General features: G+C 43.8%; 1 protein-coding gene across 2 annotated transcripts in view; it reads left to right on the forward strand.

Moving 5' to 3' along the window:
- The window catches only part of SPRED2 (sprouty related EVH1 domain containing 2), a 109,896-nt gene that overhangs the window by 76,032 nt on the left and 15,464 nt on the right, over positions 1-18,400 (forward strand). For both annotated transcript variants that reach the window (XM_010979917.3, XM_031467157.2), the window contains exons 2-4: positions 2,713-2,890; positions 9,921-10,089; positions 12,271-12,335. In XM_010979917.3, the coding sequence (XP_010978219.1) occupies positions 2,713-2,890; positions 9,921-10,089; positions 12,271-12,335 (412 nt within the window). The remainder of the gene's footprint in view (positions 1-2,712; positions 2,891-9,920; positions 10,090-12,270; positions 12,336-18,400) is intronic.

An 18,400-nucleotide genomic window follows, 5' to 3' on the forward strand; every position in this document is an offset into this window, starting at 1 on the left:
GTGCCTACTGGGGTGCCAGAATAGAGAAATCACATAAGCAGTTGGTTTTACTGATCCAAAGCTTGGGGAAGAGGTCTGGGTATGGTAATGTGAACTGGGGCACTGTGAGCACACAGAAAATATTTCAGTGGAGTTGTTGGCCCTGGCTTGGATCATGGGTGGTTTGGCCACGTTCACAGGAGAAAAGGGAGCAAACACTGGGACTGACTAGTAGGCATGCTGGTGGGCACTGGTGCAAGATCTCTTCTGAGTGTGTCTATTTTCTTAGTGAAATTAAAGCAAGCTCATCCATCACCTGAGAGGGAGGGGGCAGGAGGACATGTGGAACAATCTTCTTGGGGATGGATCAGGGAATTGTAGCAGGTTGCTGGGTGGACCCTCTTTGAGTTTAGTGGGTAGGACTTTAAAACTAGACCTGTGAGCATCGTAGGATGGGTTTTTCCTTCTCCCCATGTACAGCAGCCTGAATAGAGGCATGGAGTTAAGTAGACGATAGAATTTCCCCAAGATTTGGAGTTTGGCCAGGCAACTGCAATGAGGAAAGAGGGGGCAGATGTTAAGGTTTTGTACAGTGATGTCATGACAGACCATGGGACTTGAGTTGGGTAGACAATCAAATGAGAACTTGCAGGGTGTGGGGAACAGGGAACAACAGAGGGTCGGCCCCAGTGGGGTGAAGAGTCACTGGAGTCTGGAGAGAGTGAGCTGCACCCTTGGGAGGTGGTGGCTGGAGAGCAGGATGCTTAAGACTGACAAGGTCAAGGGTGTGACCTAGGCATGGGTGGCTCAGGTTGGGTGTAAGACAAGGGCACTGGAGGAGAAGAGCTCCAGAAACTGAGAGGTCAGAGAATTGGAAGGATCCTCTGTGTGAATAATGAAATTACAAAGAATCATGCCAGGGCTCATGGTGAAGAGATGGAGGGACAGTGAGCCCACTTACTAATGTCTTCAAGGAATGAGGGGATGTGACCCAGAGGCCTGAGGAAAATTGAAGAAGGGCAGTGGGAGCATGGTCAGACTGTGAACTTCGGGGGAACTGGAGAGAGAGCCAACAGCCTGCTACAGAGGTGATACCCGACCCCACATCTAGGCTCAGCGGGGAGGATGCGGGAGGGAAAAGGCAGCCATGTGAGTAGCCACGTGACTCAGCTCAGAGCATGTTTTCATTTAGGTTAAGAAAATGGAAGGAACTTACATGAGGTACCTGGAGTAGTCAGATTCCTAGAAACCGGAAGCAGAATGGTGGTTGCCAGAGGCTGGGGAGGGGGGAGGATGGGGAGTTAGTGTTTAATGGGTACAGAGTGTCAAGTTGGGAAGATGAAAAAAGTTCTGGACGTGGATGGCTGATGTTCTGGTGATGGTTGTGGAGCAGTGTGAGAGTACTTCATGCCACTAAATGGTACACTTAAAATGGCTAAAATGGTCAGTTTTCCGTCGTGTGTATTTTACCAAAGGAAAGAAACAAGTGAAAGGAAGGGATGAGGACATAAGCCAATGTTGGACCTCCAGTCCCCTGGGGTACAGTGGGAGGGGAGCTGGGTCATAGAAGCGCGTGAGCTGCAGGGCGTGGTGGGAGGTCTGGGTGGCGCCTTTGGGGCTGAGTGAGGTGAGGGATGTGGCGCAGAGGGACCCTGGCATCTAAGTGGTCTCCTGCAGATTGCCTGGCCAGACTCTGAGCATTGGGCCTGGGGGGGCGGATAGAGGGGGTTCTGTGTTACTCTGCATCTTTGTTTCCCTAGAATCTGGCACAGCGCCTGGCTCACAGAAAGAAGATGGGAATATACATTTGAATGATTAAAGAAAGGAATGTTATTCAAAGAAAGAAAACAGCAAGTGCGAATTTAATGGCCTAGCCAAAAATCCCAATAAATTTCTCGAAAAGTAATGAAGAATGAAAAGAAGCTAGAGTGGGTCTCTGGAGGAGAAAGAGGATTTTTGGCAGATGTGCAAAAGAACTTATTGCGAAATTGAAGTTTAGACTGGAAAAAATAAAATCATAAACAGAAGGCTACACTTGTGTAAAGGGTATTTGAATCGAAATATTTTTCCACCTCTATAAATGATCGCATGGTGAATCTGTGATGTGGGAGTGGACTGTCCTCTTATGCTAAATCAGAAGCTAAAGCTTATAAAATGTTAAACCTTGGTCATTAATTATACACCAAGTCTTAAGGGTTGAAATCAGAATATCCTCTTAAGTTAATAGATTTGCCTTTCCTAACTTACAGATGCCAAACTGTAGATAGCAGTGCATTTGTTTTATTATTAATACTTACACCTAGAAACTGGAAAATGTTATGCCTGCATACATCCTCCAAGACTCACAAATATTTTTTAATGGGACTGGGCATCTTTTTTTTTTTTTCTAATGTTCTTTAAAAAATTTTGGGGGGGTGGTAATTAGGTTTTTACTAATTTATTCAAATGGTGGGTACCTGGGACTGAACCCAGGACCAAACCCAGGACCTTGTGCATGCTAAGCACCTACTCTACCACTATACTCTCCCCCTACTAAATGTTCATTTCTATTGAGTTCAGTTCTATTGTTTTTCCCCTGAACAGTGAGATGGGCTACCTTTAAGGTTGCTGCCAGGTGTCGCTTTTCTTTCAATGAGTCCCGAAAATACTGGCTGTGGTCACCCTACACACTGTGATACATGTCCTCCAGCTCCAGACCATTGTCATGTCCCCTTCTTCTTGTTGTCGTTTTAGTGACAGCTATATTGTGCGCGTCAAGGCTGTGGTTATGACCAGAGATGACTCCAGCGGGGGATGGTTCCCACAGGAAGGAGGCGGGATCAGTCGCGTGGGGGTCTGTAAGGTCATGCACCCCGAAGGCAATGGACGAAGCGGCTTTCTCATCCATGGTGAACGACAGAAAGACAAACTGGTAAATGGCAGGCGTGCAACGCGTGGGTTAAAGTGGCAATGACTGATTTCTTGACGTTAAATCATAGCCCCTTTCCTGTAGGTTTTTTTTTTCCCGTCTTTCTCTGACCTCAAACTCTCGCAAAAGCTTCCAAAGTTAGAACTCCCGGAGCTGGTGCCAAATTGCAAACTGGAACCCTGGCTTTCCAGTGGAGTCACTTTTTAACCACACACCATAAAACTCAGATGCTTAGGAGTCGTGCATGTGGCTGTCCTGTTTGCGTCTTTGATTAGTTAAGCTGTCTTTCTGTCACAGTAACGAGATATTCAAAACAAAAGTCTGTTCTTTATTACGAATCACACTGTAGTGAGCTGTGAAGTCAGAGTCTCTTAAACGGTAGGATTTATTCATGGAACATGCCATCCAGGTTTGGAGGGTGGAAGCTAAAATGCAAAGACGAAGTCATCTAACGTTTTGTTACTTCTAAAAAAAAAAAGCTTATCTAAAAGGTACTGCAGCTTCTATTTCTTAAGATAATGAATAAAAACATGTTTGGGAAAAGAAAGTAACAAAAAGCAGTGGCCTTAAACACTTCTGTCCTAATCCTGCGTGCTTAAAAATAGGCACTTTGGAGAGTAATCATTCTCTCACAGCGATGGGGGCGTTGATAGTTTATAACAGAGAGTTTCGTGGAGAAACTTGGATGGACAGTTCTATGTTATGAAGGATTCGGTGCTACGAAGGAAAATTGAGTGTCTGTTTTTAATTGGTGGCCTGGAACCTGGGAGAACATGGTCCTATCTGTATTTGGTCCAAGAGCGTGTACTCCAAAGCCAACCATTGATTCAGAATGCACAAGATCTCAACAGAGAAAATACAGACACTGCAGGGATACGTCAGTGGTCCATTTGAGACCCTTGACAGCGGCATCTGTTGAGTTTTATGTGCCAAGTATACAAATTTAATCTTCTTTTGCAATCACTTCTTAATGTTTATTAAGGGCACAAAATAGATCTGACAGAACAATTTCTAAATGTTATTTATGGGGGATCAGAAATGATATTTTCACACTTGATTCATTTCTGAAAATGAATGAAAAATTTAAAGGGAAAATATAGCTCATTTTAAGAAATGTGCCCATTCAAGAAATTCCTTACGTCGCAGTCAAATAAAACACTTGTTTATCAGAGTCACAGTAAAGGCAACATAAACACACTACAAGAAAAAGTAAAACAACTGCCTTTCATCCAGCATTTGCCTAAGGGCTAAGAACGGTTGTGGCCTTTCAGTTAAGTTGTGTCTGTCACTGCATCCTTTCCGCAGCCTTTATAATTATAACCAAAGAGACTTAAGATTCAGAAAGACTCCTTGTTCTGGGTGACCAACCCCTTTTTGGGGGCCGGGAACCAGTAATCGATGCCCTGTCACTCTGACCCAAACAGAGCCAAAGTCCCATGTGCACAACCACCTTTGGCCTTTTGATACAGTTTTTCCCCCTTGTGCCTGTTTTTATTTTTACGTAGCTGTAATCAGAGCTCGTAAAAAGTTTTGGATCTCATTTGTTTTGCTCTAACTTTCTCATAAGAAATTTTCCATGTTGCTGATATCAGATCAGTGTTCCATTGTTTGTTTGGTGATCTCCTTAGTGTCAAATACTAATACTCTTTCCCTGCCCACCCCCTACCTCAGTATTATTTACCTGCATTTTCCACAATTATTTTCTTGGAATAACTTGGGGGGGGTCAGATTTTTATGACTTTTGATACTTGTACAAGGAACTGCTACCAGCATATTTGAGAATTTCCTTTAATACATTGAAGTCAGATATTTTAAATCTTTATCAATTTGATTAGAGTAATGTAGTATCTTATTGTTGGTTAATAATGAAATCAAATGGTTTTTTGTTGGTTAAACAGTTATAACTGAATTATCTTTCAGTGTCCGTTGCATATTTACCTTTGGGGGGCCTGATTGATATGTCTACCCTCCAAGTTAAAGTTATTAATCTTCATCTGATATATTTGCTGCAAATATTTTTTTTTATAATCTGTTGCTTGCCTTTTTAAATTTTAGTTGGTGTTCTTTTTCTACAAAAATTTGGATAGAGAAAACTTTTTCCCTTTTTTATTTTTATTGTTACTACTTTTGTGTTCACAAATTAGCTTACGTAAATAGTTACATGTTTTTAGGTCTGTTTTTTCCTGGTATTTCTGTGGTTTGTCATCGATTATGTCAACCTCAGATGGCCTTTAGATTTCTTTTAAATCATGAAGGGCTTTTTCTAATAGAAACAGTGTTGGCAATAGTTTTTCCAGTGTAGTACAGTTCTAGAATTCAGCACATTGGTTTTTTTTTTTTTGCTGCTTTTATTTGAATTCTCTGTTGATGTCTGTGAACTTAACTGCCATTGTTTCTTCGGGAAAAGTCTCTGTTCCAAATAATCTATTCACAAAGTCATTATTTGGATAATTTTTTGTCGGTTAGAGACAATCAGATTTTCCTGAGAAAGGATATGTAAATTAAAAATTTCTGAGCTGACTCTTATTGTAAATGGACATGAGGATTTTACTTAAATGAATCCTGTGAGAAATCACCTTATGAAAATTAATCACAAAATCTAAACCAAAGGTTGATCATTCCCGTGCAGGTCTGTGAGCACGCTCACACACATTTGGTGGGAGCTCCAACTGGCAAAGCTCTTCAAAAGGCAAAATTTGGCAGGATATTAATTTTAAATATGTATTACTTTTTACTTGGCCGTTTCGCATCTAAACTATCCTATGGTAATAGACTTACAAAAATCTATTGACAGCTACAATTCTCAGACATTTTTGGTCTTGGAATCCCTGTCTACTCTAAAAATGTGAGGAAAAGCTTTTGTTTTGTGGTTCTAGCTACTACTATTTACTTTATTAGAAATTAAAACAAAAAAATTTTAATTAAACAGTAGTGTTAGCATAAATGACGTTCTTTATGGCAAATAATTATATAACTATTTTCCAGGAAAAAAATAATTAAAAGAGTAGTATTACTTTGCATTTTTGCAATGCCCTTTATTATCTGACTTAATAGAAGCTAGCTGGAGTCTTGCTTTCAATCTGTTGCAGTATCTTGTTTTGACTGAAGCATGTGGGAAAAAATCCAGTCTCACACGGATACGTAGTTAGAAAACAAAGAAATAGTCTAATAGTCTTTTCAGGAAATCATAGATATACTTCTTTGGTGCAACACCAAAACTCAGAGCTTATAGTGGTTGCTTAAATGTGGACTCTGAAGCCCTATCAATGATCTTTAAATCCTCTGTTACTTTGAGGTCCACTGGTTTCTCTTTCTCTTTGCATGGAGCCTTTACTCATCCCTGATTTTGTAACATCATGCACTGGTCATTTGGAAAATAATAGTTTAGTAAGTTAAACAGATCTACTAAATATTGATACATTTAATTCTGTAGTATCAAAAAAAATCACGTTTCTTAATCTCACCACTGATGTCATTAGAAAAGTCTTTAAGTATTGGGAAGCTGTCCAGAATTCTAATTTTCACCTGAAAGTGCACATTTTTTTGTTGGCAACAAGTATCTCCTTGTTTTCCTTGAGGTGATGGGCATACCGTGTTCATCTTCAAGAAACTGTCTGCCAGGTACCCAAGTCTGAATAACCATAGCTCATCTGTTCCTTGTTCTTTCATGTAAACCTGGTGATCCATGAGAAAAGCAGTTAGTTCAACTCACAGCTGCAACAATTGCACAAGTTTTTCCTTGAGACAATCATCATCCTTCCACGTGCAGCAGAAATGGAAAGGCTATTAGAAATACCCTTCCCTTTCCCAGCTCCACCTTTGTGCAAAGCCAGAGAGTTTCTTCACATACTTCAACCAAAGCAGCGTATTACAGCAGATCGAATGCAGAAGCAGATGTGAGAATCCAGTTATATGTACTTCTCACTTCACATGAAGTAAAAGATGCGTATTCAAAGGTCAGGATTTAATCATTTTTAACTGCTTCATTAAGAACAGTCCTACATGAAAGCCGGCCTTTTCTACTTTGACCGAGGGACAGTGGTGAACCCGGTGACTTTGGTACCATTTGGTACCACCGCCTTGCCTTGCTTCATGTCTCAGCACAGCAGCGTTACCCACTGTTCCTTTGGCACCATTAGCAGAAACGGCAACACAGTGAAAAGGCAAATATGTCTTACTTCTATGAAAATAGTTTTGCCATCCTGGACCCCCACCCCCGCCCCGAAAGGCCCTGAGGATGGAGAGGGAAGACTTCAAGAGCCCAGAGACCAACCTCTGAGAATATGTACAGGGATGTTCATTTCAGCACTGTCTGCAAGAGTGGCCAAGTAGAAATGACCTAAAAGCGCATTACTGTGGAGAATGGCTGAATAATTCTAATATATCCATGCTGAGGAATATTATGCAGCCATTAAGCAGAGCCCTTTATACCTTCCTGTATCTCTAAGACATGTTATTAAGGAAAAGGCAAGTTGCAGAGCAACATATAGGTGTGGCTACATTTAAACACACACAAACTGGGGGGAGTGCATAGCTCAGTGGTAGAGCGCATGCCTAGTATGCATGAGGTCCTGGGATCAATCCCCAGTACCTCCATTAAAAAATAAATAAGTAAATAAACCTAATTACCTCCCCCCTCCAAAAAAAAAATTAAACACACACACACACACAAACTTAGTTGAGTATGTAAAGGAGCTGTAGAAAGGAAACGGGTTGTGTCTGCCATGCTGACAGTGGGCAGCTCTGGAGATGGACCGGCGTTAAGGGTAGGGAGGGAGAGATGAGTGAGGACGGAACCTTCATGTACTCACCCAAACTCCTTAAGTCTTTCACGATATGAATTTCTCGTGGAGATTTTTTTTTTTAAACCTCCAGTAAGAATCAAAAATCTCTTTTTTTTTCTCCCACGCATCTCATTTAAAAAGATCATCTTAAAAGCTTTTCTCAAGTTTTAAGTTAATGCTTAAACTTCATTTCAGAGGACTTATACCTGTGATGCCAAAGCTTCACTAGAGGGGTTATACCTGTTGTGAAGATTAAAGCATTTGAACTTCCTCACTTTTGTCATTCAACTGAGATATGTAATGACGTAATCTTGTTGAAGAGGAGGACAAAGCGATGGCGTCTGGCCCCCTCCCCCCTCACATAATTTACGTGGCTGAACTTTACTTTGCTAAGAATTTATTAAACTGCTCCTAAGGAAAATGTACCTTTGGAATAATCTTAAACTCAGAAAATGTCAACCCAAGACTAGTTTTACCCACCCTGAAAATAGGGAGAAACTGGAAGTCTTTGTTTTTACAAAAAAAGTTTATTTTGAGACCTTGAATTGAGACTATTAAATTCTAAAATAGATACCATTTGTTAGTTAAAGCCTTGGTTATTTGGATTTCCCCAATTTGGGATGGGGCTGGGCTGACATTTTATCATTGCGCTATTCTTAGGGGGAAATGGCCATAATAAGCAATTTAATCATAAATAGAACCGTGTGAGGGGCCTGTTGTCTTCTTTCAATACAATGTAACCTAGTTAAGTGTGCAGGACTGCTATTGGATATGCCGGCTTGACTGTTACTCTCATCTGTTTATTAAGTTAAGGAACGTTTATTAGGCAGTACTTAATTTGTTTGCTTAGATGTATTCTTGAAACTTGTACTCCTTTAAAAATATTCTCTAATGTGAATTTATACTAATTTAGGCAAGCCTTTACTCTTCCCCTTCACCTAGTCTAAAATTAATAAGATCTCATCTTGTTAAATGTAGAACTTTGCCAGAGCATGATCAAAGCTGTTAAAACTTAGCAAAATCGTTTTGGTATATACATCATGAAGCCACAGTAATAAATGTTGTTGTTATTTTGGAGATTCCTGTGAATGAAGAACGAAGTTTACATCCCCATGATCGCAATGCCTCTTTTCTTCTATTATATTAAACTCTGGTGTCTTTACCAACAATAGCCCTGCGTTACACACAGAGGGAGTAATTTTCTACGACATCTTGATCTTTTAGTCTAGTTAGGGGAGCAACTAACCGGAAACTCATGTAATGCACATGAAACTACTGGAGAATAATGTGAAATCAAGTACTAAATTGTGAAGGTGACAAAAACTGAAGTAAATAAGAGTAAAACATGATGGGGTATACGGGGAAGTGAGCGTGACCCTGATGGGTGTCTCATTGCTGGGTGTTTTCAGAGCATGTTCATGTGCATGTTCTCACTGATAATGTTGGTGTTACTTCTGTTTTAGAGATGAAAAGGTCAAAGGTCTGAGACAATCTGTGCAAAGTTATAGCTCAGTAAAAGGCAGCTCTGAGAGGAGACTGCTAGAAATGTGGAGTCTGTTCTAATACTCCAGATAAAAGGTTAATAGAGACCCAGGTCAGAGTGACAGTACCTGAAACAGGGCAGGTACCGAAGATGTTGTCGGGAAAATGAAATGAACTTGGTGGTTAATAATACAGAGGACAGAGAAAGCAGAAGAGGCAAAAGAAAACCACGGAGATTTGAGCCAGAGAGAATGAATAGAAGGGGGTTGGCCTTGCTAGATATGCAGAAGTTGGGAGAAGGAACCAGGGGCAGAAATTTCAGAGCAAATGTGTTAACTTTTTAGCTGGTTGAGTTTGAGGTCACTGGGAAACACCCGTTAGGGCTGAGGGAGGAAGACTGAGGGCCATGAATACAAAGGCCCTGATGTAGAAGCTGTCAACCTGGAACAGAGCAAAGCCCCACGTCTGGGGCTCAGTGCCCGCCAGTCAGGGGCAGGGGGAAGAAAAATGAGTGTGATGACGAGCATGGCTGAGGAGCACAGTGGTACACGGAGGACCCCCAAAGTGATGGGGGAGGAGTGGGTGGTCAACAGAGGGAGGCGAAGGTTCCTCCAAGAAGCCTTCTGCGCAGACTCATGAAGACGGGGGTGGGGGGAGCGTTTTAGTTAGTTGCCACCGAGCAGGCATGGTTCCTAGTTAGACTTTTATAACCAGACACCATCATGGCTGTTTAACAAGTAACCCGCCTGTGTGTTTCAATCCTTCAGGTGGTTTTAGAATGCTACGTAAGAAAGGACTTGGTCTACACCAAAGCCAACCCAACCTTTCATCATTGGAAGGTCGACAATAGGAAGTTTGGACTTACTTTCCAAAGCCCTGCTGATGCTCGAGCCTTTGACAGGGGAGTGAGGAAAGCAATCGAAGACCTCATAGAAGGTATTGGGTTTATCGCTGCGTTCTCAGTGGGACTGTGGGAAGTTCCCAGGTTCTTTAAATCCCAGTTGTCTGCCATCATATATTTGTGGTTAATTTGCCAGAGGGTTGGGGGAACAGGTGAGCAGAGGCCAAAGCTTGGGGAACATCCAAGGAGAAGAAACAAAGTGATAGTGCAGGGGAGAAGGAGATGGGGGGCAGAGTAAGGAGGGGTTCCAGTGGGTTTTTAGACTCTGCTCTGAAAAGACAAGTTCTGGGCTTCCCTGTGAATGACTTTTTGATGGATTTCACCTTTCCCTGACTGTTGAAAAACGGCTTTGGTCCAATCTGTCTTGGTTCAGAAGTAGACAGTGGATTCTAATGGGCCCAGAAGGCTCGAGGCCTTCCCACTGTTCTGTAGTGCAAGCCCAGAGTGGACGGCTGCCACCAAAAAAAGGAGAGGGCTCTGCGACTCCTTAGTCCCTGGGTCAGCAGCAGGTAGATACTGTGTTGCATTTAATCATGGCCTGGAAGGCTCTTGGGCAGTCAGTCCTCCTCGTGGACTTGTCTGATCCACAGATGCAGAGACACAAACTGTCCACTTCAACACATTGAGTTATCAAATCAGAGGGTTAAAGGTGCCATTGCCAGGGCCCTGTGAAGACAGGAATATCCAGCAAGGCATGGTGAAGCCAAATTCAGAATTTGGGGAGATCAATCACAAAAGAATATATGTGTCATTTGTATAAGAAATAAATGTATTCTGAAGTCATTTTCTTCATTGTGAATTAGGGGGAAGAGAGAAAAGCAGATCTTAAATGGAAAATCTCTTAGCATCAGTGGTGAGATAATTCTGGCTGGAACATGAATTTGTTAACTGTAGCCATGGGGTAGCCAACTCATTTTGAGTAAACCCCAGTGTTCACATCATAGGTCTGACATAAGTGTTTAAAATCGTGTTATTAAACGTAGCTTTGACATGTTTAGAAGAGAAAACGGCTCCTGTATTATTGATAGAAGTTTGCCGTATGTCCATGCACTTAATCACTGAAGCTGCACACAAAATTGGATTCTCTAGTAATTTTTTTCTCTGGATACACTCTTCCTCGCTCTGTTCTGTCAAACTCGCCTCAAACATTGATTAACTAGAGTAATTCAAATAGTAGAGAAGAATCCTCCAAGATCAGGAGGAACTGCATGCGGGGTATTGTGGGACGTACATTTGCTCCTGTGAATCCCTCACTGGAAATTTAAGTATTTCTCATCCCTTTCTGAGCAAGTCTTTTCGGTTCAATTTTATGTAACAGCAAAATATTTTCTAAATGCACATTTTGTAAGACCTCAGCAAGAAAAGGAGAAGATAGAGACTACATTTGCCGTTTGGTATATCTATCACTTAAGCAAGTTTAAATATATTCTTGCTTTTGGCCATTAACAGTGTTGATTAAGTTGAGCCACACGTTACTGGGTGCTGTTAGAAGGGAATGAAGAAAGAGATGAACAGGTAAATCAGTTGAACCCTGCCTGAATGACCAGTTCGTTCCCTGATGGAATAAACTGGATTTTCTGACATGAGCTTAAATGTTGGCCTGCAAAAACAGAAAACTCACTGATGCCCTGGTATTGTAAGAGAAAACCTTGCTCAAGCATCAGCTCTGAAGGCGGCTCCCACAGTCTGGGTTTTAGAAGGCAGTATCTGAATTTCAGAACAGGAGGCGACCGCAGTAGCTACTTAGTCAAACCCCCTCACAGGTAGATGAAAAGCCCAGAGATTGAAGTCCAGTCTCACAGTGAGACTGTGGCGGGTCTCACCTGGGGCTCTCTGTTTAGTGCTTTTCCCACTACTCGGTGGGGATGTTGTGGGGGCACTGGTGGGGGCTGGTCGTGATGCATGCCCTTCAGAGCAGTGGGCAGGCTCTCCACGCACCACCTGTGGGGTGCCTCTCTGCTTCTCCAGCGGCCAATATAGAAGTTTGCGGGATTAATTGGGAACAACAGTAGGCAAAGTTCATTTAGGGAACGTCCTGCCTGGAGTCAAGAAGAGTAAAATTAAAAACATTTAATTCCCAGGTTAAGATATTTCTGCTGGTGATTCCCATGTGAAAGGAATAGAATGTGGTTTTATTACAATATACTTTTTAAATGATTGGCTTCGACTTAATCATCTTTGAAAACCCTTTTTTCATGTTTCTTGTGTCTTTTTAGGCTCAACAACATCCTCCTCCACCATCCACAACGAAGCTGAGCTTGGCGATGATGACGTTTTTACAGTAAGTTCCTCTTACATTGTCCTCTGCTTTTGCGATGAGTTGGTGACTAATCAGAGAGAGGTTCTGCTTCGGGGCATAAAAGACACTTTACAGTTTAGCATTTGCTGTTGCTGCTGGGATGCCGGCAGGGAGATCTCTGACTTGTCATAATTTTGCTGCCTGGGGTTTGCCCTGGTCACCCGTGTTGCAACGGTGCCACGAGGCACATAGTGTCAGCTCTCCTGGAGCTGTCGAACGCTCTCTCACAGTCCTTCACGTTTAGGGTGGCCAGCCGTCCTGGTTTGCCTGGGACTGTCCTAGTTTCAGTGCTGAAAGCCCCCAGTCCCACAAAATACATACTTCAGTCCCAGGCAAATTGGGACAACTGGTCACCTTACTCTGAGTCTTCCATTAACAACCCCTGCCCCTCAACCTTCCTGGCATTGAGGGGGTTGTGGGGTGGCGGGGAGTAACCGTCCTGATGAGTAGTTAAACATCTGATAAGAACGTCCTGAAGGCCAAGTTGAGGTTAGGACCCAGTGTGCTAAGGCAGGAATGGGCTTGGATATTTTGGCACAGCTTGAGTTAATGGGATGTAACTGGAGACAAAATGGTTTCTCAGCTTGCCTCCTCGCTTAAATTCTGTGCTCCTAGAAGTTAATTAAACAATTAGTTCAGTGTGCCTGCTGTGGGTTTGGCGCAGCGAGGAGCTGTAGGGAGGGCACCATTTTCAAACTCTTGGTCTCGACCCAGAGTAAGAGATACATTACATTGTAACCTAGGACACACATCCATAGACACCCAAAACCAGATCGTCTATGCTCTGCATTCAGATTTTTTTTCTTTTCTTTTTTTGTTTTCTTCTTTTTATTATGAAGCATTTCAAACACACAGAAAAATTTAAAGGGTAGTACAGTGCACGCCTGTAGACACTACACCCAGAGTCGGCAGTTGTAACATTTTGCCCCATTTGCTTTATCTGTGCACATTTGAGTTACTTACACACATACATGGACACACACATTATTTTTTCTACTGATCCAGTTGAAAGTTAAGTCACCTCTAAATACTTGAGCTTGCATCTCTTAAAAATAAGGCATTCTCCTCCACAACCGTAACACCATTACTGCACTGAAGAAAATTAGTAGGAATTTTGTAATATCAGCTCAAAGTTCCCCAATAATTCCTCAGTTGTCCCAAGAGTGTCTTTCATAAGCTAGCTTTTTATTTAATATTTTAAACATTAGTTGCAACCCTTTAAACTTGATTCCCGATGCACTCATCCTGCAACTTGTGATTTGAAAAACACTGCTTTGGGAAGACAGAGGGGTGTGAACCACGGCTCCTTGTGGAGGGAACAGGGTGGTTTGGACAGAGATGAGATGAGCCTCTGAGAAGCTTAGAAGCTGGCCCAGGATCTTTAACAGGGAGGGGCATGGGGGTCAGAGAAGACCCCGGGTGCTGAGACCAGACTGCACCTCGGTGGCATTGGAACAGGGTTTGGGAAGGCGCTTTGAGGCGGAAGCAGGGATGTACGTGGTGTTGCCTGAGCGTTGCACCCTGAAGGGGTGGGGGTCAGGAAATGAACTCAGTCGTGCCTCCGTGGAGTGGCTGGTGTGATGTGTCTCTGAGCAGGCTTCCTACAGTGCTCCAGGCAGATCCTCTCAGCAGTTGGCATGTTGCTTACATCTGTTCCTTTGTCACGTTTTGAGAGGCAAACAACAGCAGGCGGGTTAAAAGGTGGCTTCCTGTACTCCAGAGCGAAACTGTCATTTGCAGCTGCTTCCCAGCTACCTGCCAGAAGTGATTTATGGAATCAGGAGAGGGCGAGAGGGAATGGGGTGACGGAAGCCAGCCTCCCTGCTGGTTTTGTCCTTTACTCCAAAGGGGATCAACGTGATGCTCTAGGGCCACACCAGACGCCTGGAAGGGGGTGTAGACACAGCCCTGCTGCTTCCAGACACCGGGAAACTCACCGCAGCAGGAGTGGGGCTTAACTGCTTTCCTTGTGGGCCCTGGTGCCTGTTGTCTTCCTCCTACTCGCTGACAAACGGGCCTATTGATGGCAGTACCTCCCTTCCCTAAGACAAGCCCAGTCCTTAGGCCACTGACTCACAGCATCCCATGTAAGGATGGGAGGGTCGTCAGGGGCGAACGTGTCAGGTGTCCTGTTGTTCCCGAGCTCCCTGCAGTTTGTTAGACTTCCAGTCCTAAGAAGTAAGTAAAGTTTCTGAAAGCTGGAGCCGAGGAGGTGAGCGGCTGCGTTCATACCTGTCTAGCCTCCAGCTTCCCAAGGTCTTTCGCATTCTAAGACTTACGTTGGTAAGACAGATGTTTAGAACTTGGAACTCATTTAAGACAGAAGGAGTGTAAATGGTGATACGCCCTCTTACAGCTTGTTCTAAGAGAACAGCGTGTGGACAAGAAAACCTTTAGAGGCACACCTTGAGGAACCAGGAGTATTTCTTTTGTTTCTGCTGCTGGAGTGAGGGGTTTCCCTCTGTTTCAGAGGCTTCCTCAGGGCCAGGAGGGAAACAGGACACTGTGGACAGCATGTGGTTGCACAGTCTATGTTGGGGGATGAAGTGGAGGAAGGGGCGCCCCCAAACCCCGTGGAGCAGTTGTTTGGGCACTCACCAAGCATGGTCTGTCTTCTGCTCACACTTTGCCCACTCTCAGCCTCTAAGCCAGCCTGTCCCCCTGACTTCTCAGGTTGATACAACCACGTTGCAACGCCTCCAAGTGAAATAAGCATCCAGCGTAGCAGGTGTGTGCACGCATGTGCAGACACACACACACCCTGCCCGTGCATCTTGCCAGTCACCACCACTGTTGCCTCTGCGCCTCTCCTGCCACCAGCCTGGCATGTGTCCACATCATTCCTGACGGAGCCACCACCAGAGGCTGCTGATTAGCAACTGCTCTGACTCTCTGAGTCTTGGGCTGTTCATCCATCCGTGTGCCTTGTTAGTTTTCCCTCAGCCAATTAGGAGTGTTCTCTCTTCTTTCAAATCCTGTAGCACTCTCCTTTATTTCTCTCTTGCCACTTGAAAGTCTGCCCCTTTTTTCTGGTCTTCATATTTCATTTGCTGAATGAATGATTATTCATCTGATTAGAAACGGGTTATTCTTCAGAATAGTCTCTGCAGCCCTATAAAGCTTTGCTATTTAGGTGCTCAATAAATGGGTGATCTGAACCCCAGTACAGTGTGGAACAGCCATCGGGTTTCCTGTCTTACTCACTGGCTTTATTGTTATCCTGGGGGACCATCTAAAGGTGGGTAATTTTTAAGGGAGTCTCAGTAGCCTCGTGTCCTATTTTTCTAGCTGTGTTTCCTGCTGAGTCTACAACTAGGAGGTGAGCTCCAAGCAACGCCACTCGCTATGAGCCTTTGGCTGTTCATGCTTCTTGTTGCCTCCCACCGACTTCCTCCCTTGCCGTACAGTCCTCTCTCTTCCACGGGAGACCTCGGTTACCGTGATCCTCCCAGATGAACACAAACACCTAGGTGGCCAGGGTGTGCCCGGCATTAAATGTGGATGTAGGAGGGAATTCCAGTGCCTGAGCCATTTGGTGCAAATTTATAAGATGAGTAATAGAAAGGATACAAAGCAACGACAACAAAGGCTAGCATTCTGTAGCGGGCGTTTCGGGGCATCGCTGAGAGTCAGCACGCTGTCATCACATCTCCCTCTTCAGAGCTGGGGAGCCTGGAGGGGGACTGAATGGAAGGACCGCCAAGTCGCTTCCTCTGTCGTGCTTTTGTCTTGGGCAGGGGTGGGAGGGGGAACGTGCTCTGGCATGTCTCATGGAGGAGGTGCATGTAAACTTGAGATATGAATGGTTAAGCTCTGTGAATAGGCTGAGCTGGTTTGCTCCCTGGCTTAGGGCTGATTCCTCTGGGATCCCTGCTGTCAGGACTCTGAGGCTAGAGGGTTTGGAGTCTGCAAGGAAGGGAGTTACCGGGGATGGGGAGAGAATGAGTAAAGGAAATGGATTGTGTAGGACTAGCGAGGCTCCAGGTTTTATGATCATTTGATGAAAAATTTTCCAAATTCCTATTTTGTAGATTTGGTCCATTAAAATCTGGTGTTTTATTTACCGCTGCAGAACTCTAAAATCATTTAAAAACGTTATCAGCATCTTCATAGCCAGACAAGGAGAATTTGAATCTGATCTTGGGAGAATGCAGCTGCAGGGTCCATGGACTTGCAGAGCAGGCTCATTTAGAATCTGTGGTCAAGTGTCGTCCATGCTTCAGCTGTCATTGTGCTGAGTGGTTGGATCCTGGCTCTAAAGCAGGGGGCTTAGGGAAATATTTGCTTTATAGAAAGATACTTGGGAGTGTATAAAATAGCTAAGACTCCATCTTCCATAATAAGAAGTCCTTAAATAATATCTAAATCTGCAAATCAGGAAATAGTAGAATAACAAGATGCCATTGAAAAGATGGAGAGAAATACAAGAAGACAGAGCCACAAGAATTGCATGTGTATTTCTCTGGGGAGTGAGAAGCTAAGACGGGGAGAGGCGAGACTGCTATTTGAGATATGAAATGATAAACATATATATTTTTTTTTTTTAAGGAAAAAAGGGGAGGGAGGCATTCAAGGGAGGAGGAGGAATCAAGCAATCCTGATCAGTGACAGCAATCCTGATATCCCCCATCTGGGGGTTTAAAGAGATTAGAGAGACGCAACAGGCTGAGTTCTGTGGCTCTCGGTGCTGTGGCTGCTTTTTCCACCTAAGTGTTAGGAAGCAGTGTGTCCACCGTGGAAATAATGGCACATTAAAGGTAGGAGGAATGACGAAGAGTTAGCTGGAAATGTTTGGCTTGCCAGCTCCTTAGAATTATTGGTCTTGGAATTGGAAGGGATGTTGAGTTTATATCAGATGAGCCAACCTCCTTCCTTGTGGCAAAGAAGGATCTGCCTCGTTTTATAGACAGTCATGGATGCAGCTCAGAGTCCGATGGGTGACTCGCCAAAGATGACACGGCTGGCTCAGAGTGGAGGAGTGGTGAATGCCACCTCGTCACCTTTCCTGTTCACCACTGTCATTTTTCTCTTCCTGCACTGAATACCTACATCTATGGTATTTCAGCTGTTCTGTTTTTTTATATAACTCTTTTATTCAAGATCTGTGTTTTAGGGTTCTCCTGGACCCAAGTTGGAAAGGGGAGGAGAGGTAAGAGAATAAATTGGTGACTGATGGCACATGTGGCCTATTCAGGTGATGGCCTTGGAGCCTGAGCCAGTGTGACAGCCTGGAAGTCCCCAGAATGCAACTTGAAGCTTCGCCAGAGGAAGGCCTACCCTGCATGTGGTTTGGGTTTGTTTTTTTTTCCCCCACCTCCTAGGTTTATACTACCACCTAAGTATTGTTTCTGGATTTGGGCAGCCTGTCTCATAGGGATTCCCAATGAACCCCTCACACCTTAAGGCATCCATCCTCTGTAACGAGGTGACTTCTCTCCTGCGCACCTAGGATACTACCAACTGTGTACCGTCCATTGCAGAACTGGTTAGAGTCATTCATAACATTTTGTGTGGGTCTGAATTCTTCCCTAGAACCCATTTGAAAAAAGCTGGTTATGTTTCAGTGTCTCGTTGCACTTTCATTCTTCAGGCAGGCAGTCCTCTCTCACGTAGGAAAATGTCTTTTACAGCATCGTCAGCTGTTAGCCATGTTTCTGCCCGGACTGGAAAACTTGGTTCTTCCTCGTGCCCTATGCATGAACCCTTGACATCCTGTTTATTACAAGCTGCATTTTATTACTTTCTGGCTGTTCAGAGCAGTTGCCCCGAATGACATCTCAAACCCCTCCCACCCACCCCAGGTGTTTTCTGAAGCATGGCTAGAGCAAGTGGTGGAAACCAAAGTACAAAGCAGCAGTTTGTTTTGTCCTAGATGAGCTTTTGAGTCTTTGCAAGTTGTGCTTATTTTCATTCTTGAGTAAGTAGGAAAAAAGTGAATTCACGGAGCTTTGTAAATATCAGGCTTTCACTTACAGAAGCAGAATGGTGCAGAATACCACAGAATTTTCCTTTTCTTAAAGAGTGTTTTCCACCTAATCCATCCCCAG

The sequence above is a fragment of the Camelus dromedarius genome, chromosome 15 (assembly GCF_036321535.1).
Source record: "Camelus dromedarius isolate mCamDro1 chromosome 15, mCamDro1.pat, whole genome shotgun sequence".
Taxonomy (NCBI): Eukaryota; Metazoa; Chordata; class Mammalia; order Artiodactyla; family Camelidae; genus Camelus; species Camelus dromedarius.